Source organism: Bos javanicus, chromosome 2 (assembly GCF_032452875.1).
Source record: "Bos javanicus breed banteng chromosome 2, ARS-OSU_banteng_1.0, whole genome shotgun sequence".
NCBI classification, from domain to species: domain Eukaryota; kingdom Metazoa; phylum Chordata; class Mammalia; order Artiodactyla; family Bovidae; genus Bos; species Bos javanicus.
The window spans coordinates 126,880,943-126,905,726 of NC_083869.1; the positions used below are offsets into that span (position 1 = coordinate 126,880,943).

A 24,784-nucleotide genomic window follows, 5' to 3' on the forward strand; every position below is an offset into this window, starting at 1 on the left:
AACATCTAGTAAGCACTTTCTGTGTGACAAGCATGAGCTTAAGAGATGGTTTATTTAATTCTACGGCAATTAAAACAGTGAAGTAGGGCTAGACAGTGGGGACATAGAGATGACTGGAACATATAGAGCTTATTAATTGTATCATTTAAATCTCCATGTCCTTACTGAATTTTTGTTTATTTGACCTATCAATTACTATTACAAATTTCACAATTTGTGTTAAAATATCCCACTGTGAGATGATGGATTTGTCCATTTCTCCCTGTAGTACTTTGAGGCTGTATTATTAGATCATACCAACTTATAAATGTGCTTTCTCTCTGTGGTGAACTGAACTTTATCATCCTGTAGTGACCCTCTTTATCTCTAGTGTTGGTTTTCATCTTATTATAGTTATTTTTTCCTATTTATTTTTTGCCTAGTATTCCTTTTTCCAAACTTTGTCAGTCTGTGTTCATATGTTTTAGATCTGTCTTTTGTAAATAGAACAATGCTGGCTTTTGTTCTTTTATTTGGTGTGATATCCTTTAACTTTGATTTGGAGAGTTTAGCTCATTCACTGAGATTGATATATTTTTATTTATTTCTCTCATCTTGTAATATGCACTATATTTGCTGTACTTTCCCCCTCTGTGTTGTTTTTTTTTAAACATTGTTTTTTTTGATTGATCTCCCTAACCCTTGCCTCTATTTCTTTGGAGGTTGTAGACTCTTGTAATGGTTATCGCAGCAATTCTAAGATAGAGCCAGACATCTTGGAGTGCGAAGTCAAGCGGCCTTTAGAAAGCATCACTATGAAAAAAGCTAGTGGAGGTGATCAAATTCCAGCTGAGCTATTTAAAATCCTAAAGGATGATGCTGTGAAAGTGCTGCACTCAGTATGCCAGCAACTATGCAAAACTCAGCAGTGGCTACAGGACTGGAAAAAATCAATTTTCATTCTAATCCCAAAGAAAGGAAATGCCAAAGAATGTTTGAACTACCACACAATTGCACTCATTTCACATGCTAGCAAGGTCATGCTCAAAATTCTCCAAGCCAGGCTTCAACAGTACTTGAACTGAGAACTTCCAGATGTTGAAGCTGGATTTAGAAAAGGCAGAGGAACCGGAGATCAAATTGCCAACATATGTTGGATTATCGAAAAAGCATGAGAACTCCAGATAAACATCTACTTCTGCTTCACTGACTATGCTAAAGCCTTTGATTATCACAACAAACTGGAAAATTCTTCAAGATGGGAATACCGGACTGCCTTATCTGCCTCCTGGAAACCTGTATGCAGGTCAAGAAGCAACAGTTAGAACTGGACATGGAACAAGGGACTGGTTCAAAATTGGGAAAAGAGTACGTCACGGTTGTATATTGTCACCCTGCTTATTTAACTTATATGCAGAGTACATCGTGCAAAATGCCAGGCTGGATGAAGCACAAGCTGGAATCAAGATTGTTGGGAGAAATATCAATAACCTCAGATAAGCAGATGATATCACCCTTATGGCAGAAATTGAAGAAGAACTAAAGAGCCTCTTGATGAAGGTGAAAGAAGAGAGTGAAAAAGCTGGCTTAAAACTCAATATTCAAACAACTAAGAAGGTCATCTGGTCCCATCACTTCATGGCAAATAGATGGGGAAACAATGGAAACAATTACAGACTTTATTTTGGGGGGCTTCAAAATCAGAGCAGATGGTGACTGCAGCCATGAAATTAAAAGATGCTTGCTCCTTGGAAGAAAAGTTATGACAAACCTAGACAGCATATTAAAAAGCAGAGATATTACTTTGCTGACAAAGGTCTGTCCAGTCAAAGCTCTGGTTTTTCCAGTAGTCATGTATGGATGTGAGAGTTGGACCATAAAGAAGGCTGAATGTTGAATAATTGATATTTTTGAACTCTGGCGTTGGAGAAGACTCTTGAGAGTCCCTTGGACTGCAAGGAGATCAAACCAGTCAGTCCTAAAGGAAATCAATCCTGAATATTCATTAGAAGGACTGATGCTGAAACTGAAGCTCCAATACTTTGGCCACCTGATTCGAGGAGCCGACTCATTGGGAAAGACCCTGATGCTTAGAAAGATAGAAGGAAGGAGATGGGGACAACAGAGGATGATGAGATGGTTAGATGGTATCCCTGACTCAATGGACATGAGTTTGAGCAAACTCTGGGAGATGGTGAAGGACAAGGAAATCTGGCGAGCTGCAGTCCATGGGTCGGACAGGACTGATTGACTGAGCGGCAACAACAGCAATTCTAACCTATTATCTACTGAATTTTTATTTCAATTAACATATTTTTACATTTCTAGAAAGTTGAAAGTTGATTCTTTCTTCAAATATACTAGTTCTCACACAGTATCAAGTTTCTTTTTTATCTCTTTGAATACAGTAAACAAGTTTATTTTATATTGTGTGTCTGGTACTTCCAATATCTTTGAAGATCTGTTTCCACCACATCTCAGTTCTACTTGTTCTCCATTATGGTGCCTTGTTACCTCATGTGTTTGGCAACGTTTTTTTTTTTTTTTTACCCTGAGCTGCCCAAATTGCCTAGAAATTTGTGAGAATTGAGGCCTGTGTTGAAATTTAGTTCCTTCATAGACTATGTGCATTTATTTCTGTCAATAATGTGCTGGTACCATCAGCCCACACCCCTTTAAATTAAATTCTCCACTTGAGTGTTTTAGGATTATAAAAGTTATGTGATTTGACTTCCAATTTTATACGAAAACTGATTTGTAAATTATGAATTTCTAAAGGAGAATTTTTATTTTCTCCTCTTCCCTGGGCCAGAGTTGATATCAGAAACTTACATATCTCCTCTCTTCTGAGTGTCAGGGTTTACTTTGCATTGACGCTTGCATTGTAATTATAATCCTTTGGGATTTCCTATAGGGGTTTCCATATAGTCAAGGCTATGGTCTTCCCAATGGTCATGTACGGTTGTGAGAGCTGGACCGTAAAGAAAGCAGAATGCCAAAAAAATGATGCCTTTGAACTGTATTATATTTCAGGAGTCTCCTCTAGCAGACTCCTGAAAGTCCCTTGGACAGCAAGGAGATCAAACCAGTGAATCTTAAGGGAGATCAACACTGCATATTTACTGGAAGGACTGATGCTGAAGCTGAAGCACCAGTATTTTGGTCATCTGATGTGAACAGACGACTCATTGGAAAAGTCCCTGATGTTGGGAATGATTGCAGGCAGAAGGAGAAGAGGGCATCAGAGGATGAGATGGCTGGACAGCATCACCGATGCAAGGAATATTAACTTGGGCAAACTCCGGGAGATGGTGAGGGACAGGGAGGCCTGGTGTGCTACAGTCCATGGGGTCACAAAGAGTCAGACATGACTGGGCGACTGAACAACAGCAGCATAGAGGCTTCCATGGTGGCTCAGACGGTAAAGATTCTGTCTGCAGTGCAGTGTTGCCTATTAGAATTCCATCTGGGAGGGCCCTTGGCGTTACTTCCTGTCTCCCATATATCTTTTCCAGATAGGAAAGGAGGACATTATGGTCCCCAGGGTTTGACAGGCATTCTGAGGGTTAAGGCCAATTTGGGCATTTACTTTCCCCTCTCCACAGTTCCTGGTTTCACTTCATTTGGGGGCTTGGCATATTCCTGGTTTCCCTGGTGGCTTAGGTGGTAAAGTGTCTGTCTGCAACGTGGAAGACCCGGGTTCGATCCCTGGATTGGGAAGATCCCCTGGAGAAGGAAATGGCAACCCATTCCAGTACCCTTGCCTGGAAAATCCTATGGATGGAGGAGCCTGGTAGGCTACAGTCCATGGGGTTGCAAAGAGTCAAACACAACTGAATGACTTCGCTCACTTGCTTTCATAGCAGCTCAGCAACACCATAAAAATCAATTTTTAAATACCCCTTTATGCAATGTTTTAAAGTTTTCATCAGGAGGGTTACTCAGGTACACAATTCACTGTACTGCTAAAAAAAAAAAAAGTTACAATGTGGTTTTCATTGTAACTCACATTTGTTTTCTGACATTTTATAGTCTTCTATACATTTTAATGTTATGAGTTTTATATAGTATGAAATATATATTATGAATTATAATGTCAGTATGTCATTTCATTTGCACAGCTAACCTAGAGAAGTAGGCATTATTATCCCCATTTTATACATGATGAAACACAGGCTGAGTTTTACCCAAGGTTACATCAACACTGGGGCAGAACAGGAACTTAAAACATTGGTATTCGCCCTCCAAAGATCAAGAACCTTTGCTAGGAATCTCTGAAAGACATGGAGTTCTTTAAAAATCCCTGTCCCCACAAACGTGTACACTGATACACTAAAATTTCAGGGGGAGGTTGAAATCTCCATTGTCCATCCATGGATTCTATATTAAGAACCTCTACATGTTATAGTGTGGTGAGGTGGAATAAAAAGACATTAGTTTTTTAAACTAGTGTCGGACTAGGAATAAAGCTGAGTGCCAAAGAATTGATGCTTTTAAACTACGGTGTTGGAGAAGACTCTTGAGAGTCCCTTGGACTGCAAGGAGATCCAACCAGTCCATCCTAAAGGAGATCAGTCCTTGGTGTTCATTGGGAGGATTGATGTTGAACCTGAAACTCCAATACTTTGGCCACCTGATGCGAAGAACTGACTCATTTGAAAAGACCTGGGCAAGACTGAGGACAGGAGGAGAAGGGGACGACAGAGGATGAGATGGTTGGATGGCATCACTGACTCAATGGACATGAATCTGGGTAAACTCTGGGAGTTGGTGATAGACAGGGAGGCCTGGAGTGCTGTGGTCCATGGGATCGCAAAGAGTTGGACACGACTGAGTGACTGAACTGAAGTTTTTAAAAAACTATTTATTTGTCTGGGTCCAATCTTAGTTGCTTCATGCAAGATCTTTTGTTGCGGTGCACAGATTCTCTAGTTGTAGCACATAGAATCTCCAGTTCTGATGGGCAGGCTCCAGAGTGTGTGGGCTTAGTTGCTCTGTGGCATGTGGGATCATAGTTCCCCAACCAGGGCTCAAATCCGTGTTCCCTGCATTACAAGGTGGACTCTTAACCACTGGGCCACCAGGGAAGTGCCAAGACATTAGTTTTTTAGCTTTGATCATAAGGTCATATTCTTCTGTCTGTCTTCAAAGACCCTTCATAAACTGATCTCATTATATTCATCTAACCTTTTTTTCCTAACACACAGTCCCAGCAATGGTCCATCTCAGCATCTCCATGACCTCTCCTCAATTATGGGCTTCCTCAGTTTGTACAGTGTAGTGATTAAGATCGTGGCTGTCAGGTCAAGATAACCTGGGTCTGAACTAACTGTATTCATCATTAGTTGATTGGCATCAGATCCTGAACTGTGGACCTTGGGCAGATGACCTACCCTCTCTGTGCCTCTGGTTTGGTAAAGAACAGTACCTATGTTGCACGGTTGTGGGAGACCATATGTGTCAGTCATATGACTGATCATATGTGACAATCATAAGTTGCCTGTGAAGCAACTTAAAGCAGAGCCTGGCTCATTGTAAGCACTTGATGCGTTTTAAGGGTTATTACTATTCTCTCTCATAGAGTGTGTCACTGTTTCCTACATCTCATCTGTAAACTGGAAGAGGATTCCCATAAATAAAACAGTATTTTAAAGTATCTAACAAAGTGCCTGGCACACAGTAGGGCTAATTTTCTCAAGAGGCAATTTTCCTTGTGCCATGTCAAGGAGGGCAATAGAGCTTTCTGTTCTGGGGGCCTACAACTTCACTTATCCCAGTAGGGAGACAAGCGCTTTGCTTTTTAAGTCTCAAGGGCAATGAAATGGCTCAAACAGTTGAAAAACAGGTGAGCGAGCTACCTTAAAGAAAGTGTCTGGATGGCTCAGTGGTAAAGAATCTGCCTGCCAATGCAGGAGACACCGATTTGACCTCTGGTCCAGGAAGATCCCATATTCCGCAGAGCGATTAAGCCCACACCACAACTACTGAGCCTGCTCTAGAGAACTCTAGGGGACTGCGACTATTGAGCCCACGCACCTTAACTACTGAAGGCGACACACCCCAGAGTTGTGCTCTGCAACAAGGGGAGCCATGGCAATGGGAGCCCACGGACTACAACAAAGAGTAGCCCCCACTTGCTGCTGCTGGTGGTGGTTTAGTTGCTAAGTCATGTCCGACTCTTGTGACCCCATGCAGTGTAACCGGCCAGGCCCCTCTGCCCATGGGATCCTCCAGGCAAGAATCCTGGAGTGGGTTGCCATTTCCTTCTCCAGGGGATCTTCCTGACCCAGGAATCGAACCCAGGTCTCCTGCATTGCAGGTGGATTCTTTACAAACTGAGCTACGAGAAAAGCCCGTGCAGCACGAAGACCCAGCATAGCCAAAAATAAATAAATAATTATTGAAAAAAAGAAAAGAATGTGTCTTCACAGACCACTGTAGCCTCCACACATGGACATTCCTTTTGGAAGGAATGGAAGATCCAAGTGTCCTCCTCTAGTCACTGCCTGCCAATGCATCTCTCATCAGCTTCAGGAACCCTGTCTGCTAAAATGGAAAAGGCAGGGCCTTAGTCAAGTCTCTGGAGCAGGCTGCTTGGTTTGCGAGCCAGCTGGAGAAGGACCCGAGCACCTGCAGACACAGGTAGCTGTGTTCTGACACGCAGGCCTGCAGAGGAATGGCTGCCTCTCCGGAGACAACCAGGCAACTCCAGCCTGCATTGTCTCTGACTCAGCTTTCCAAACACTGTAGTGTCCATTCTTTTCCTTTTATTATCCAGAGTTCTCCTGCAGTGGTTCCTTCAGCAACTAGAATAGTGGTTCTTAGCCTTTTGGACCTCTTTAAGAATCTGTTAAAGTTTACAAACCATCAGCTTGGAAAAATGTATACATACATAAAATTTTGCTTACAGTTCTAGGGAATTGGTGGACAATGCTAGAGTTCTTTGTTGGATTCCTGTTTAAGTAGCCTTCTCCTAGAGTAAAATATGGAATAGTGATTTATCTTGTCTGTTTCTCAGAAAACAGTTAAGTTCTACCATGAGGTAGGAGGAGTCTGAGGGCAAAGACAGGGTGGGGTGCTGAAATGGGGCTTATGCTGCTGGCTGGTAGGAGATAAGTGAATCTGAAAGATACTTACCCTTTGACTTTGTTTCCTATCCCAAAGCCTGACCAGTGCTCTTTCAATTGCAACATTTTTATCCTATTTTCACATTAGGATCACTAATATTTTAAAAATACTAGTGGGAAGGCCCTGCCTACTGAAATTCTCACTTAATATGAGATGGACCCTAGGCATCAGTTTTTTAAAAAATTTAAATGACTTTACTGGTGTAAAATAATATATATTTAAGTATATAGTTTGGTGAATTCTGATATATGTACCAAACTCATGAAAATACCCATCATCCCCCAAAGTTTCTCTTCTTCTGGAACCCCAATTATATTAATACATGGGCCACTTGATGTCTCACGGCTCACCAATGCTCTGTGCATTTTGTTTTGCTTTCACTATTTTTTTTCTTGCTGCTTCATTTTGTCTAGCTTATGCTGATTTGTCTTCAAGGTCGCTAGTCATCTATAATGTCTGATTTCTGTGTATTTTTTAATCTCAGTAACTATATCTTTCAAAGTTCATTTTCAAATATACATATTCCATTCCTTCTCTCCTTCCCATGCTCATGCTTCCCTCTGCCTTCAAATATACATGCCAAGTGTGTTTGAAATCCTTGTATACTACTCTATCTGCTTTATTTCTGAGGTCTGCTTATACTGGTTCCTGTTTTACACGCCTAATGCTTTTTAAAAACTTATTTACCATCGTTATTTATTTATTTATTTTTGGCTGCACTGGGTCTTCATTGCTGCGTGTAGGCTTTCTCTAGTTGTGGCTAGCAGAGGCTGCTCTCTAGCTGCGGTGCACGGGCTTCTCTTGCTACAGAGCACAGGCTCTAGAGAGTGCAGGCTCAGGAGTTGTGACACCGGGGCTTAGTTGTTCTGAGGTATGTGGGATCTTCCCCTACCAGGGACTGAACCTGTGTCTCCTGCTTTGTAAGGCGGATTCTTAATCACTGGACCACCAAGGAAGCCCCGCCTAGTACCAAGGTCCTCAGCCTCATGTGGCTTGTACAGGGGTATGATTCCTACCACAGTGACCCAGCACAGAGCGCCCCCCACCCCCTGACCTGTTCTGCATGTGTAGAGTCTCCCTTTTCACTTCAGACCAACCTGCTCCCCCTTTTCCTCCCTGACAGCTCTGTCTCCTATGGGTTGTCAGCAGTTTCGCTGAGCAGTGGGCTACATGATTGTTTTCGCACCATGTCTTCATATGAGGGAAACAGTCTGACTTCACTTTGAAGGGATGATGTCTGTAGCCACTGGAAGATAAAATAGTGGTGTGATTATTGAACCAAAGGAACTTACGTTTTGTAACTTGGTTACTTTTATTTTGCATTTTGTTAAAGTATTAAATACTTTTTTCCTGTTTGAAAAAAAAAAAAGAAGCCCTAATACCTTTTAATTGTATGATTGGGACTTTACATTATTGAGGACTGGAATTTTATGAAGTTTCTTAGGGAAAAAAAAAATTACCCATTCAAGACATACTTTTAAGCTTGCTAGATCCAGAATACCCTTTCACCTAGGACTAATTTGGCCTTGCTTCCTGATGGATGTACTCCTGTGATATATTAGGGGAGCTCTCCATTCTGACTGATGGGAGCGGCGATCATCTATGGTCTCGTGAGCTGGGAAGGTTATTCTCCTGACCCTTTCATTCTTCTTGCTCTCAGGTAGTTTCCTCACAAGGATGTACTGATGGTACATCAGTACCATGTTGATTCTGCTGTGCATTTCTACACGCAATATCTCATTTCATCTTTGAGGTGTTCTGAGTCACTTATCCGGAGAAGGCAATGGCACCCCGCTCCAGTACTCTTGCCTGGAAAATCCCATGGACGGAGGAGCCTGGTAGGCTGCAGTCCATGGGGTCGCTAAGAGTCAGACACGACTGAGCGACTTCACTTTCACTTTTCACTTTCATGCACTGGAGAAGGAAATGGCAACCCACTGCAGTTCTTGCATGGAGAATCCTAGGGACAGGGGAGCCTGGTGGGCTGCTGTCTATGGGGTCACACAGAGTCGGACACGACTGAAGTGACTTAGCAGCAGCAGCAGAGTCACTTATCATCTCTATTTTATACATGTGGGAAGCTATAGATTTGAGAGGTTAGGAAACTCATGAAAGACATACAGCTAGTAACAGAAAGGTAGTGTCTGATTTCCAAGTCTGTGTCTTTTCCCTCTCTGCCTCTGACAACAGCTGTCATGATAGTTTCCAGCTCCAATGCATATTTGTTTATGTAACATCTTTACTTGACTTTCCCTGTGGCTCAGACTGTAAAGAATCCACCTGCCAATGCAGGAGACCGGGTTTGATCCCTGGTTCGGGAAGACGCCCTGGAGAAGAGCATGGCAACCCACTCCGGTATCCTTGCCTGTTGGATTCCACAGAGGAGCCTGGCAGGCTACAGTCCATGGGGTCGCAAAGAGTTGGACACAATGGAGCAACTTACACACATTAGTATAAGTCACTAGAGAAAAGTGTGAAAATTCTAAGTCCAGCTTGATGAATTTTCACAAAGTAAACACACCCTCGGAGAAGGCAATGGCACCCCACTCCAGTACTCTTGCCTGGAAAATCCCATGGGCAGAGGAGCCTGGTAGGCTGCAGTCCATGGGGTTGCTGAGAGTCGGACACGACTGAGCGACTTACCTTTCACTTTTCACTTTCATCCATCGGAGAAGGAAATGGCAACCCACTCCAGTTTTCTTGCCTGGAGAATCCCAGGGACGGGGAGCCTGGTGGGCTGCCGTCTATGGGGTCACACAGAGTCAGACACGACTGAAGTGACTTAGCAGCAGCAGCAAACACACCCTGTCTAACCAGCACTCAGGTCAAGAAACAAAGTGGTTCATGCACCCTAGAAATCTCTTCACATATGTCCCACTTTCAACCCAGGAGAAATAACATAGAGGTACTCAGTGGAGCCTATACTTAGCCTCCCTTAACTTGGGGTCCATGTAAGCATCTATAAATCCCCCGAAATTACAAGTATTTTCCCAAAGAGAGGATGTAGTGCCTTCATCAGATTCTCCCCAAAAGGGACAAGAATAAAAGCTACCACTGAAGACTGGCTCAGAGGGAATATAACCATTCATTCATTGTATCATCAAAATCAGAACACAGTACCAGCGATAGCTACCAGCTGAGAGTTTAATATGCCAGGCATTTTATTATCTCTGACCCTTACAAAATTCTGAAATGTAAGTAGTATCACCTCTATTTTACAGATATGGGAACACAGGCTTAGAATGAAGTTCCTTGCCCAAGGTCACACATTATTGTGTAGGCATTCGTGAATACTAGTATTTAACATGAATACAGCAAAGGTAACATCTTTACTTGACTTTCCCTGTGGCTCAGACAGTAAAGAATCCACCTGCTACAGCAAAGCCTGCGCTTCCGCAGTGAATATGCCTTCAGCAATATTAAGTTGCCTAACCTCTGTTCAGAACAAGCTAAGCTTGAAATGCCAGGGCTGAACAGGAAATGAAAGAGTGAAGTCTCAAGCCTGGGCAATTTTTTTAAAAAAAACAATTCTCTTCTAACCAATGACAACTGCAAAAGGGAAAGTGCTGCCTTTAAAAGAGGCACTTTGCCCTCAAAGAGGTGTGGCCTCCAAGAGGTGTGGCTGTTAGGTTTTTCTCTAGTGGGAGTTACTATCAAACCACAAGCCAACTGTCTATCATTACACTGCACTTTGAGAGGACACCAATGATTGGTCGACTAAGAGAGCAATATTTGAATTTTAAGAAAAGACCAAAACAACCTAAGGTCTTTACTTCAGAGAGAAAGATAAAGCTTTGTCAGAAAAAACTCTGAGTCAGCATCAGAGATTAGGCACGAGAAACCCTGTGTTGGGTAAAACCTTGACTTCCCTAACTGGTGTTAAGTTGCTATTAAATTCTTCAAGAAATTAGCCCCCATTTGAAAAGATACGTAAAAACTATGTGAAAACGCTTTGTAAACTGCAAAGGAAATGGCTAGCAAATAGTTTAAAAAAATCCCAAAACTCTAAACATAAAGCAAAATTTACTTGCCTGCAAAGGCTATACCAGGAGGTGGTAGAGTTAGAAGCATCCACAATTTTGACCCCTACTTTCCTACTCATCACTAGGTCACATGTAGAATTAATGTTTTCTGTCTCTACTTTTCCCTCTGCTATTCCATTGGACCATGAAGTACACTGCATCATCTGTACTTTGTTTATTTTGGAGAAGACATACATAACAGAACCTGTAAAAGAAAAGAATGGCTCAGATGACTTTTTATATACAAAAGAAACCATAGACTCAACTTAAAAGATTGAAAAATTACATTCGCTTAGTATATTTACTACAATTCATTCTAAGTCTGATATGCATCTTCAGCTGAATGAGATAGAAAGAAAAATGAAAAAAAAATCATTTATTTCAGGCAATCCAAATTCTTCTAATACAGCAAGCTTTAAAATTTTAGAGACCTTGAAATATTGAAAGAAACTCCTATAATTCAGTCATCCTTTCCTCAGTAACAGCTTCTATTATAGAAAGTTTCATTTAATAGATAAGGCTGAAAAAATATTGCTTCAAATTTTATATGCTGTATTTTATATCTATGAAGTAAAGCATTACAGAACTACTCACAGAGCCACCAAAGCAGCAATGTAGAATTTCCAGGGAATTTTTTGTTGAAACGCACTTTATTAAAAAAAAAAAAGTCATGAACAATAAATTACAATCATTTCCCCCTTTTATAAATTCTTCATAAAATATATTTGACAATTTTAAAAGAAAATTTCAAAAGTTGCTTTTGTTTTTGAAGTGCTGATGACTTATTTTTTGACCATTTTGTCATGCTGGTGAATTATTTGTAGCTGCTACAATAGTTTGATTGATAAACATTTTACAGTTAAAAACAACAACAACAACAACAAAGAGGAAAAAACAGACCAGCAGAAAGAACTATTCAGTGTGCTATTTATCTGACACTTAACACTTACTTCATCATAGTGACAAAGTATCCCTTAGCACCAAAAAACTACAGGAACCCCATCCTTCTAAGTGACAACTAGTGCAAAATAACATTCTAGGAACTAACTGTACAATCCCATTGTTTTAACTGGCCACAGCTGCCTATAAGCTTATTTGAAATATTTGGTCTTTTTTCAATTAAGACAAATTTCATAAAACACTATAAACCATGGCAAGAGACTCTATGAGGAACAACAGTTTATTGAGTACCTATTATGGGCAAGGCACTGTGCACAGACTCTTGCTTTCATTTTTCCTCTAAGCAATATCCAGGAATTTCCAAGTATCACTTTATTTCTTACTCCTTGCTGGAAAAGCCCATGGCTACATGCCATTTTTAAATTGTCATTTTATCAACTGATCTTTAGTGCTGAGCACACAGTAGGTACTTAATAAATACCTCCTGACTGAAAGAATGAAGACAAAGAATTTACTATCATTTTTCTTGGTATCATAGGCTATTTAGAATACAGGGACTTAAGAAAATTTCAGAAGAATCTTCCTGATCGCCTCACATCCTTACCGCCAATGAAAGGAATACTTCCACTTCACAGGTAAATTAAAATAGTTTTCAAAATAAATTATAATTGTTAACTATTTTAAATGAGGTGGGACCAAAAGCTATCTACTTAGGAAACCATGACATGTAGCTATTTGAAGAGCAAATGAAGCATTGGCATACCATCACCTAAGTCATCATGAATCTCTGCTGAAGTGCCATGTTATTGATAAAACATTGTAATGCTTTTCTACTTCCAGCAACTCAATCTACTTGGCCAGATCTGTGTTCTACTAATTTGGTGATCCAAAGGGTCAATTATCATGAAGTTTCAGTGTATTTCCACCTCCAATTTTGAAAATAATTCTTATAATTATTAGCTTGGAAGTAATGTTAAAAGTACATCTTTTTTTTCATTTAAGAGGTTTTAAGTAAAACCTTTTCAGTCTAAATTTTAAACTTCACACCAAGTAATGCATAGTTCAGAAATTTTATGTATTCCAATTTTTTGTGCTTTTTCACCTTTTATAGTCCCCTGAACACATTTTAAATAAGGAAAAAATTATGGTAGGAATATTCCAAAAATTGTGGAAGTTCAAAAAAACTGAGGAGACTATGTGAACTATCAATGATTTCAATATTCTAATACCTTTAAACTTTTTTTACTTTTGACCAAAGATTCTAGTGCTTTATAAAGATTAACCTATATACAAATGGTCTTAAAGTATTAACAACCTTAAAGGCTAATGATCTGTTTTAGGAAAACTTTCTTCCTTTAGATTTGAACTATCTGCATTTATAGGAAAAAAAAACAAAACAAAACTGGAGACAACCATATGGGGTTAAAAATCAAACTGACCTCAAGAAGAAGAATGGTCTCAAGAAGAATAATGGTCTATTGGTTCTTCACATAGACCATACCAAGTGATTGTATAAAACTGATAACCTCTCTGTTTGAAAGACATAACTGATGCCACAGTATTTTACCCATTTGCCAAACTGTATAGGTATCACCTCCCACCTTAGAAAAAGGTGGTCAACACTGAATACAACCATATCACTACCATTACTGTGTCAAATTAGACAAGCGAAAACAGCATTAGGGCCAAAATGAAAGGAATTCCAGTGATTAAACATGAGACCATATTAGAGCAGGCAATGAAAGGGTAGAACTCATTTGGTTTCTTCAGCTTTACGCTGAGGCTTAGACAAAGTCTTGAAAATAAAAAGTTAATATATATCAATTACTATAGTTTATATACAGCAAAGTTTTCAGAAACAGCAGAATCCTGTGTTCAGACTTATATTAGATTGCAGATGCTCAAGTGCAGTCATGTTCCAATGCAGTGGTTTAATTGGTTAATTAAATGCTTGGTTACCTAAAACCTGTACCACATTGATTGCATGGCTAATTCAACTCCTGCAGCTATAGGGCTCTGGAGAGCTCAAACAAACTTCAGCAGCTTTGGATCACTTACTTTCACTTACATTTAGCCAGATAATTTTGGACTCTCCAAAATGATGTCTTAAAAAAAAGCTGTATAACGTTATAAAAATAAAAACTTAGTATGATTTCATTAGAGGGAGGGACAGGGTAGGAAGAGGGAAGGTTCTTTTATTTTTCATTACTGATTTCACCAGCAAATCTCAAAAAATCCAAACCTACATCAAATAATTTAAACAGAAGTGGCATTTTTTTTTCATATGGAATGCAAAATGCACACATTCACATACTTACATATACATAAATATATACATATATGTTTCCTTTACAAAGCTTCAAAGGTTGCATTACCAGCATGCAAACCTTTTTTTCCATGGAAATTCCTAATACTGACAAGGAATGTCTAAAATACTTAGAGACATATTTCCAGAAAACTGGACTCTTCTTTTCTTGGCTCTTATAGAGAATTTTCCTGCCAAACTTCTACCAATGATCATTTAAAAAAATTTACATCCACATTGGTAATACACTTTTAAAACATATTAATAGAATGGCCAGCTTGGACTTAAGAAAAATGAGGAAAAAAAAAAAAATCCCACAATAAAATCTAAACCCTTAAAAGGTGGAGTTTAGCTTTTTATATTCTTTTTCAGCCACATTATGTTGCATCACTGTTAAAACAGAAGCAGCATATCATCCAAGATATTTGCAAATAATATATGTGTCACGTTTCCCAGCTGTTATCTTTAAATGCAATTTGTACTAATCTGAGTTCTAGTTCAAAAGCATCTGGACGATCCTGAGGGTTTGCAGCCAGCATTTCCTTAATCAGTTGTTTCATTCGCCCATTCATAGATTTTTTCTTCACAGGAATGAGAAGTTCCATTTTGGGATTTTCCAGAAGTGCCTCCCCAACAGGCACAATCTCAGTTCCTTGTTTTACATAACTCCCCAAGAGTTCCTTCTTTGTCTCTGTGTCTATGAAGGTGATCCTTTCCAGCATTGCCCAGATGATAATCCCCAGAGCAAAGATGTCAGCTTTTGCTGTATAATGTCCCTCCCACACTTCAGGAGCCATGTAGAAATCTGTTCCACAAGCTGTAGAAAGGAAACACTTGTTTACACTGACAGGTTCTTCTGGATTCTGCCCAGATGCTGAACAAACTTTACTTAGACCAAAATCAGCCACTTTCAGTGTAGGTTCCAAGTCACTGGTATCCAACCTGCTTTGAGAAATCAGGATGTTATCAGGCTTCAGATCTCGATGGATGATCTGGTTTTTATGCAAGAAAGCCAGGGCACTGCTCAGCTGAAGCATGAAGCTGGTGTTAGTTTTACGATTGGGTTTCCTGGACAACAGATACTCATTCATATCTCCTCCATCACAAAAATCCATCACAAACCACAAGTAATAGGCGCTTCTGGGATCAAAGGCAATTTCTCCTTTTAGTGAAGTCTCTACAAGCTATAAGAAAGAAAAAAACAGATTATAATCATCTGCATGGTTTATATAATTCAGCTATAGAGAAACAGTCACTGGTTGAATTAGTCTCTAATTTTAATTGGAAATTCCACAAATATTTTATTTGTTTAGTGCTTTCATATGTGCATTTTATTTTAAACTTTAGTACTTCAAACTGTCACTTTGTCCCTAATAAAAATACACCAAATTTCTAAGTCAAGAGGTAAAAACTTCATTAAAAATAGTTATATTTTGAGAAGTGTTCAACTCCTTGTACATTTGCTGCATGTGTCAATGGAGCTGAATTCTAACTGGCTAGCTAATAGCTTCCTGAAAAGATCAAAGTTTCAGCACCTAGATCTGGTAGATTGCCAACCGGGGTATAAACATCAGTTAGGACATTCTACTCCATAAAACTGCCTGAAATCTACTTCTCGCTTATTGCACTTACACTATCAACATAATCTGTGAAACTAAGAGAAAATTATGAAGGAACAACCAGTTGTTACAGAAATAAAGTGCTCCTGTAGTCACTGATAAAACTAAAGACTGACATCATTATTGTAAGAACTTCTATAAGCAGAATGCAAATATGAAGGCTATCTCTATCAATAGATGGCTTCTAAAAACCAATTTATAAAAATCACATATGCATTTTGATATGAAAATTCAAAACTGAGCTTGTATATTTGATACAAGCTGAAAATCTAGAATAAAGCACTGTTTTACTTATATCATTATCTAATTATAACTCCCCTACCACCTGAAATTCAATAATCTCAATTACTTCACTGAACATGAACTATCATTTTCAATTACAGTGCTTTGAAAGCATTTGTCCTATGGTGTCCTTTTCAGGCTCACAGGCTGAACAGAAACTCAGTAGGGAAGGTGAAGAGTTGTTGAAGAGTGAGTGATCTGCTATAAATCTACTAGTATTTCCTTTTGTCTTTTCGGTGGGCAGAGGCAAAGAACACCTCTCCATGCTGTCTCCCCCACAGCAGCCATAACTGCAATGGTCTGCAGAAGTCTTCTTTGCATGCGTTTTCTTTGTTGCATGTGTTTGCCACTGAGACAGAAAATGAAAGAACAGAAAGGTCCAGATCACACAATTATTTACCAGGTGCACTGTTACTAAATATGCTCAGATTAAAGATGAGCATCATCACTCTTCCGTCATGTCCTCTTTTCATTCTCAAAAGCAAAATTCCTAAATAGCTTTCAGCAATGCAGAGTTCCAGCATTCAAATAATGGTTTAGAGTAAAGCCAGATAGTAGATATTTTAGGCTTGACAAGCCACATAAGGTCTCTGTTCCATATTCTTCTTCTTAAAAAAAAAAAAAAAAAAAAACTCTTAAAAAATGTAAAAACCATTTTTAGTATCCAGGCCATACAAAAACAGGCCGAGGGCTATAGTTTGAGGGCCCCTGGTTGAGAGCTACAGAAAGACAGAGCCCAATCTGCTTACTGTCATGTGCAGAAGATGGCAGCCATTGGCTGTCTTGCCTAAAGTCCTTTAACAGCGTCCCTGTTCTCTTAGGCTATAGTCTAAGCTCTTTAACATGGGCTGTGGGACCCTGTGCACTCTCACCCTGCTGACTTTCCCAGTCTCAACTAAAACAACTCTCCTTGCACACTGCAGTCTTTTTATCTTCTTTCAGTTCTTAGAATGCTTCCTGCCTTTTGCTTCTAAACATTTGTATGTACAGTTCGTTCTGCCTGGGAAGTTTTCTCATTCACTCACCTGGCTAATTCCTCTTTACCTTGCAAGTTTCGGTTGAAACAGTTCATAATTCCTGAACTCCAGGATTATGTCAGGTTGCCTACTACATGCACCTACATCATCCCGTACTTTTCATTCATGACACTCATGATAAGTATACATATTGGCCATAAAGTTTCTATGCATAAGATGTGTCCTCTGTTAACTGTTTGTTTTATATTTCTTCTAGGTAAGGTTTTTAGCTATCAGGAACTGACTGAATGATTCCAACTGAGAACAAGAAAGATATCTAGAAAAACATGGAGGAAAAAAAATGTAGAGAATAGTGAAGACCATATGTAGAGACTCTGTCGTCACACTATAGATTTGTTTGGTTTTACCACGTGTAAATATTGGTTGTCTTCACTAGTGTAAATTTAGAGAGGGCACTTGTTAATGTGTTGGTGAATGTCTGGTTAACTAAATAAATCTGTAGAAAATATAATTTTATTAGAGTTGCTTACGACTGAGTTCTTCCTATATGCCAAGTACTGTGTCTGCATCACATCTTATTTTGACAAGTCCCATGGAAGGTAGAAATTATTATTCCTTACGTTTGAAGATACAGATGCTGGGAAAAGATGGGTTGTTTATCCAAGGTCATACAGCTAGCAAAAAATGCCATAAGTCAAACACAGATCTATCAGGCCTTAAAAAGATGAAATAGATTACTAAACAAAAAGGTACTTTAGATTAAAAAAAAAAAATCACCAAATCAAGGCTTTACATCTTAAAGCCTTGAGAGATTAGCTAGCTAATACCTAGTTATTATAGTAGTTGCTCCATCTGGACTCAAGGATATCATCAGCACTAAGCCATATGTTTAAATATCCTCGCATTTATAGTTCAATTATGCATTTTAGTCTCCAAAATTCAAGGCAAAGTCCAGCAAGGTTCTAGCTACTTTTATGTGGAATGCGGTAAGAATGTTTCCAATTTTTTTTATCATTGTAACTTATCTAATAAGCACTTCTAGATGAATACAAAGTAAAACAAATAAAGACTAAATAGTTATGTTTATATTCCCTATCTTGAGAGAAATTAGGTTCTCAAGGCTGCTATTTTTTCACCATACAATGAAAGTTTAGTTTTTTAATTACATAGAATAATGTGTTTGTTCTGTTGTTCCTAGAACAAAAGCTTTTGCTGTTTTAAAACAGCCTTTTGTACCCTAATGGTAAATTCTGAATTTAGAAACACTCGTGGAAAGTTGTTCATGTTCCAAGAATTACTGGACTTAAGAAATTTTGCTCTGGCCTTTAACTAGCTATGTCTGAAGTATATTTTCTCTTCAAATACAGACCTACTAGAGATTTTGATCTATGGCAGAAATCAACCTTAAAAAAAAATCACACTTTCTGTTTTCCTATATTAATGCTTTCCCCAAGTCTACAGAAGAGTAACCTGGAGGCAAAAGGGTAATCTAGAGGTTATAGGGCACAAGTTTTAGCTGCCAGATAGTCCTACATTTAGCTCCCAATTCTGCCACTTGCTATGTGATTCTGGATCAATTCATTATCTATTCTAAGCCTCAGTTTCTTCATTTATAACGATGATAATAATAGCACATTTCTGACAGGACTGTTCTGAGCAGAGTATGGAATGAGTAGGAAGCCAAATGTTAAGTCGTTGGTAACATTCAGGTGCTAAGCCACAAACTCCATGAAAATTCAATGGAATTGCATGGTTAGGATCTTAAACAACCTTCTAAAACATGAATATGAGTTCATGTCAGTGATAAAGAAAAGCCCAATTACCTATGGGTACTGCTACTGGTTGTAGAGTTTTCCCTTTTCTTCTGTCTTCAGTTCCAAAAAAACTGATTTCAAATAAGTGAACTAATTAGACTCTAGTCTCAATCACCTCTCTAGTTCCTATGCTGTCCCATTCCTATGCAGATTGGCAAGTATCGTGGCATAACAGGTGGCTTATGTTATTTTTAGGTATTTGCATCACAGGTTTAAATAAAACCTTGTTTTAGAGGAAACATCTACTCAGTTCTTGGCAGACCCCTATCTATTCCTAATGACATAAACACCTGCATTTAAAGTAGAAGTTCATCTGACTCTTTCATTCCTCTCACTGCTGACCAATGCTACCTTCAAATCATTTCTATTTCCCATTCAACCACACATACCTGTAAATAAAGGGAAGAATTAGAGCCGTGGGACATCTTTTGCACCATCCCATCTTTTTGTAGGATGCATTCCTCCAAGTGAATCACATTTGGATGTTGGCTCTTGATACTGCTTAGTGCCCAGAACTCACGCAGGGCTAGTTCAACGTTTTCAGGTGCATGGCATCGAATTTTCTTCACTGCCACCCGTGCAGAGGTCTTTCTGATGACTGCTTCATATACAACACCGTAACTACCTCGGCCTACCTCCCGTATTAGATCGTACTTTGGCTGGCTACTCACCATCTTCAAGGTCAAGGTTTCTGGAAAAATGAACAAAGTGCTCTGTTGAAATTAAGTATACCTACTGGCTTGAATTTCTTCTTATGCACGATTTAGTAGTTATCATCTGTCTCACTGTCTGCAGTGCTTGAACAATATTTGCTATACACTGGGCAAATGTAAATATTTTAATAATAGTAACACTACTATTTAATAATAGTAACAGTAATGTGGTACTTACCATGTATCAGAAACTGTCCCAAGCACTTTATATATTAAGCTCATTTAATCCTCACAACAACATTATGAGGTAGAAACTGAGCATAATAGCTCATTTTGTAGATGAAAAAAACTAAAGCACAGAGTTTAAGCAACATGCCCAAGGTCAAACAGCAAGTAACTGGTGAACCTGGGATTTGAAACCAGGCCATCATGCTCTGACAACCTCTTACATGAACTGCTTCAAAACACCACTGCTAAAGATAAAACAAAAAGTTCATATTCTTATTTACTGATCATGAAAAAACAATCAAAACTCCTGCTTCCCCTGAAAACTGATACATATAAAAGTTCCTAAAAAATGGCAAAACTCAGTTAGAAACACAAACACCTGGCTTAGGCTTAGATACTGAGACTGCACACAAGTAAAAATGAGTAGTTATTTTTCTTTTTTAAAAGTAAATGATCAAACTACACATATTCCTATTTTAATTTTATTTCCTTATTTCTTGCAAATAAAGTTTGTGGAGAAAAATGTTCCTTTACAGATAAACTAAGCTACTTAGAATATGGTTATTGCTCTTCTTGTTTCAACAACAGCTATTTAGATCTAGGACATTTTTGCCAATGAAAACTCTCCTGCATATTAAGAGGTTCTCTGGCAGAGTTCTTTGGAATTCAACTTGATAAATCATTTAAAGGCAAGGGCAAAGAAAGGCCTTGCGTGGAAACACGTGTTGAATTAAGAGTTTGAAGAGTGCCTGCTCATTCTCCGAAGACTGTCAAAATTCTAATAAGCTTCAGGAACCAATTCTCATTTGTAGAATGCCAGCATGGGCAAGAAAAGTTACCTGAGATTGTACAATTTTTATAGTGTACGGTTTAGGGGAACACAAAGCGACCGACAAATAGAGCCTGTCAAGTTGGGACCAGTCATTTTAAGTCGATAGAACAGATTTAATAAAGAAAATGAAAGCTTCTTAGATTGCTTTTAGTCCCACTTCCTCTAACTGGACACCGGTCTTCAAATTCCTACAGTATTTCCGAGCGTCGGATTTCCTGCCACAGAATTCTCTGCCCCAGCTACACAGTGGACATTCGTTCCTGTTCTCCGTGGATCGCCAATTCCTAACCTTCTCAAAGTGGTTCGTGCCTTGAAAGCTGCCCCATACCCCCCTGACTACGTGGGAAGGAGGGTGTTCGTGAAGTCTTTGAGATCCTGGGGCAAAACACAGCGCGGTGATGCACACCGTGCGAGCCTCGGGAACTCGGGACGGCATCCCCCCGGGCCCTCGCGCCTCCACCCGGCGCTCGGACACTGGCCGGCCCGGCTGTACACCTGCTGGCGCCCGGGAAGGGCCAGTCCTGGGCAGAGGTGTAGCCCGACGCGGCGGCCCAGGGCCCCGCTCATTGGCCAAGTATCAGGCCCTCCCCCTCTTCGGCGGCTTCCAGAGAAAACCCGGAGGGGATCCTCTCAGGGCCCTTCACCCGGAGGAGGCAGTCCTGCAGTTGTCCCGACTCCTCCGGGTCGGCGGCTAAGGCCGGGGCCTGGGGAGGAGGCCACGGGGCAGAAGAGGAGGCCGCGGCTGGGGCCGGTGGCCTGAGGGGTGCGGGCCGGAGGCCTGAGGCGCGCGGGGCCTTCCCTGGGACGACTCCGCTGACAGCTCAGTGACAGGCCGCCTGGGGCGGGAGGCACGTGCAGGGCCCTCGGATCTGCAGCAGGGCCTCTCTGCCGAGCCGAGGGGCCAGATTTACCTCAGGGTAGCCGCCGCCGCTTCTCTCTCTCACGGGCTCTGCAGGCCGCCATTATCGGGGAGCTCGCGCCTCCGCTGCCGCGGCCTCCAGTCAGAGGCCGGCGCGCGCCCCCGTGGTGCGCGCGGACACACCCCCTTACGCCTCGCGGCCCCGCCCCCCTCCGGCTTTCCGTAGCGCGACCCGGGACGCCGAGCGCTGGTCCCGCGGGGCGCGCGCCTGGCGCTCCGCTGGCTTCCCGACTCCCTTGGCTTTCAGGAGCCGGGGGGAGTCGCGGAAGGGGGTTGCGCGCTCTGGAATGCACCACTCGTGCCTCCTCCCCGCGGGGGGACCGGGAGCGGCAAGGCCACTCCACGCCCGGGGGCTCGGTCGCTCTCCAGCCGCAGCGGGTGCCTGCGGCGGGAGTGATTCCTCAGCCTCAGGTCCGGGCTGAGGGAAGTTCGCGCGCCTGGCGCGCCTCCCCTCCCCCGCTCCGCCCCCATTTCTGACTTTACCGAGCTGCGGGAAGGTGTGCGGGGTAGCTGGGGCGGAAGGCCTGGGGCATCTTCTTACGCGCCGGGCTGGGATGCCTGCGGGACGCGGGCCTCTTCCGGGGCCCCGCGGGGAAGCACGGCCCGAGCTGGGAGGCCTGGCGTCCGCCCCGCCGGCAGGGAGGCTGCACCTTTTGTCAGAGACACTGAGCCATATTTGCGCGCTGTGCAGTTGCCGAGGCGGCGGTAGCGCGGGGCTGGGTGCGATCATCTGGGAAGACGCGGTCCCCTGCCCCGCCGGCGCGGTGGTATCTCCCTTAAAGAACCCGGCGCCTCATTGTTCCGAGGCTCTGCAGCCGGGAGACGGGGGCCACCTGCCCCCGGCGTGGAGGAAGGGGCCGCGGCCTCCGCGCACGCCCTGCCTGGCCGCGGCACCCGCGGGCTGCACGTGGAGAGTCGGGACACCCCCCACCCCCACCCCAACCCCTGGCCTTGCGCGGCTAGCGGCAGAAGTCTGGGCCGGCCTGGACCGAGATTAACAGCGAGGACGGCCGTGCAAGTGGCCCGACGGTCAGCCTGAGTCACTGGGGCCCCGGACTGCCGTTGGCCAGATGCAGGCCCGCGTTCACCAGACAGCCAACTCTGGACTGTCAGTTGCTCAAAGACCCGGACCGATCGGTCATTCAGTTAGTGTTTCGCGGATCAGTAAGCAACCGCCAGAATCGTCCATTCCTTCTTCACGGATTTAATCCCCACCTAGTGTTTGTTCCTCCTCCCAGTGCTGTATAAGGCGTGATGCGCAAAGAATCCCTGTTAACTGCTCTCAAGGGTCAACCAATTACCCATTTTATTTTCTGTCCTCCATTTGTGGGCCTCCCGAATGTCTGGGATTGGGTTAGATCTTTAAATGATCTTTCTTACTCCTAAAGAAACTCCACAAGGGAAGGGCTTATTACTAACCCTATTTTTACAGGTAAGGACGCAGACCTTTGCATTCTTTGATGGAAAGGTGTTTTTTTTTTTTTTTTTTTTGAGGGGGCACTTGCCTTGAATACCCACTCCCCTGGTGTAAATTCTCCTACTTATCCTGACCAAAAACAAAAAAAACAAACCGAAACCTTGCTCTGTAATCTGTTCGATTTTTGCCCTGCATGTCATTTACCAGTCTTCGGCTGTCTACTAGGACTACTGATATATTCTAAGGTTTGGTTTCTGCCCTTGAGAGGAAAAGTTGAGGGCTCTGTGTAGATAGCTGACTACCTGTGTGGGTAATTGATCAGAATCAGGAGTGGTGTCTCTGGCCGAGGAAACGTTATTTTTTGTTTATCTTAGTCACTAAATACAAGAATCCCTCCTCTCAAGGTGGTTGCAGAACTTGAAATCCACTCCCATAATTCAAAAGTTATGAAACTGACTCTAAAGCCTGTGAGGTGGACGTTTTAGTAATTTGGGGTGTCCTCTTTAGGAAAAAGATTACAGAATGGGCCTGTGAATACAGTGGTGGGGCCTTGGAAAGTATCTCTGTAAGTGATGGACTCTGAAGCTTAAGCTTCAGAATAAAGATTACCTTATGTGCTGTGCTAAGTCGCTTCAGTTGTGTCTAACTCTGCGACACAATGGACTGTAGCACTGCAGGCTCCTCTGTCCATGGAATTCTCCAGGCAAGAATACTGAAGTGAATTGCCTTGCCCTCCTCCAGGTGATCTTCCTGCATTGGCAGGTGGGTTCTTTACCCCTAGGGCCACCTGGGAAGCACCGTAGATTACCACATGTTACTATATTTGCCCAGAAGCCTTCTACGAGACTCAGAGTTTCTGGGGACAGGAGCCTTGTCTGTGATTTATCTACCCACTGTGATTTATTTATCCACTGTCTGATATCGCACCAAAATACTCCTGTGGATAGATAGCATTGTCATACACTGCTTGTGGGAAGGCAAAATGATGTAATTTCTAATTAAGGACATTTGGCAATCTATAGCCACGTTACCTATGTATTTACTCTTTCATCCAGTAAACTTATGTCAAGGCTAAACTTTAAGGAGTCTATCCTAGTGATATATTGGCAAAATACAAAAAGCTCTATGCACAAGGCTATTCATTATGGCATTAAAAAAAAAACTATGGCATTATTTTCAATGGCAAAAGATTGGAAACTGCTCATGTGTCAATTAACTAGCTGAATAAATTACCATACAAATACAGGATGAAGTGCTACGCAGCTGTAAAAAGATAGGTGGATAAGTTCTTATAAAGAAATAGAAACTAATAGTAGTAGTAATGTCCGTGTATATAAGGGGAATAAGCAAGGTGCATGACAGTGTTTGTGGAAGTGCTATCTTCTGTGTAAGTAGTGGGATGATATAAATATACATTAATTGCTTATATTTAAAGGTAAACAATGGAAGAATAAACTCAATCTTCTAAAAATTATCTGCTCTGTGGGATGGAGCGGGTAGGGATGGGAATGAGATCTCTGTGAATGTACCTTATGTAGCTGGAAACTGTTAGAAACGTAAATGTTGCATATTTACATTAAAAAAAGTTCAGTAGAATAAAACACTCCATGAAAATTAAAAACAAATGGAAACAAATGAAGTGATATAGCTACAAGAGAAAATACTTTCAAGTGGCTTATAAGTATTTTGATTATACCTCCCTGCTCGGA

The 24,784-nt window shown here is 41.4% G+C and overlaps 1 protein-coding gene across 2 annotated transcripts; it reads right to left on the bottom strand.

Annotated features, from left to right (window-relative positions):
- Window positions 1-11,490: 11,490 nt before the first annotated feature.
- Window positions 11,491-23,702, bottom strand: PDIK1L (PDLIM1 interacting kinase 1 like). 2 transcript variants are annotated; one of them, XM_061392720.1, is made up of 3 exons: window positions 22,142-23,702; window positions 19,416-19,717; window positions 11,491-15,518 (listed from the first exon to the last, which is right to left on the bottom strand). In XM_061392720.1, exons 1-3 carry the CDS (start codon window positions 22,386-22,388, stop codon window positions 14,778-14,780), a joined length of 1,290 nt encoding a protein of 429 aa, XP_061248704.1. In that variant the 5' UTR covers window positions 22,389-23,702; the 3' UTR covers window positions 11,491-14,777. The 2 variants fall into 2 exon arrangements, with proteins under 2 accessions (XP_061248704.1, XP_061248713.1); XM_061392729.1 differs by lacking the exon at window positions 22,142-23,702 and adding an exon at window positions 21,651-22,051.
- Between the last annotated feature and the right edge of the window lie 1,082 nt (window positions 23,703-24,784).

Coding starts and splice junctions, on each gene's coding strand:
- PDIK1L (XM_061392720.1), bottom strand. CDS start 22,388: ATGATCGCACCCAGCCCCGCGCTACCGCCGCCTCGGCAACTGCACAGC. Junction 19,718..22,141: donor GCACACCTTCCCGCAGCTCG/GTAAAGTCAGAA, acceptor TCATTTTTCCAG/AAACCTTGACCTTGAAGATG. Junction 15,519..19,415: donor ATTCTTCCCTTTATTTACAG/GTATGTGTGGTT, acceptor TCTTTCTTATAG/CTTGTAGAGACTTCACTAAA.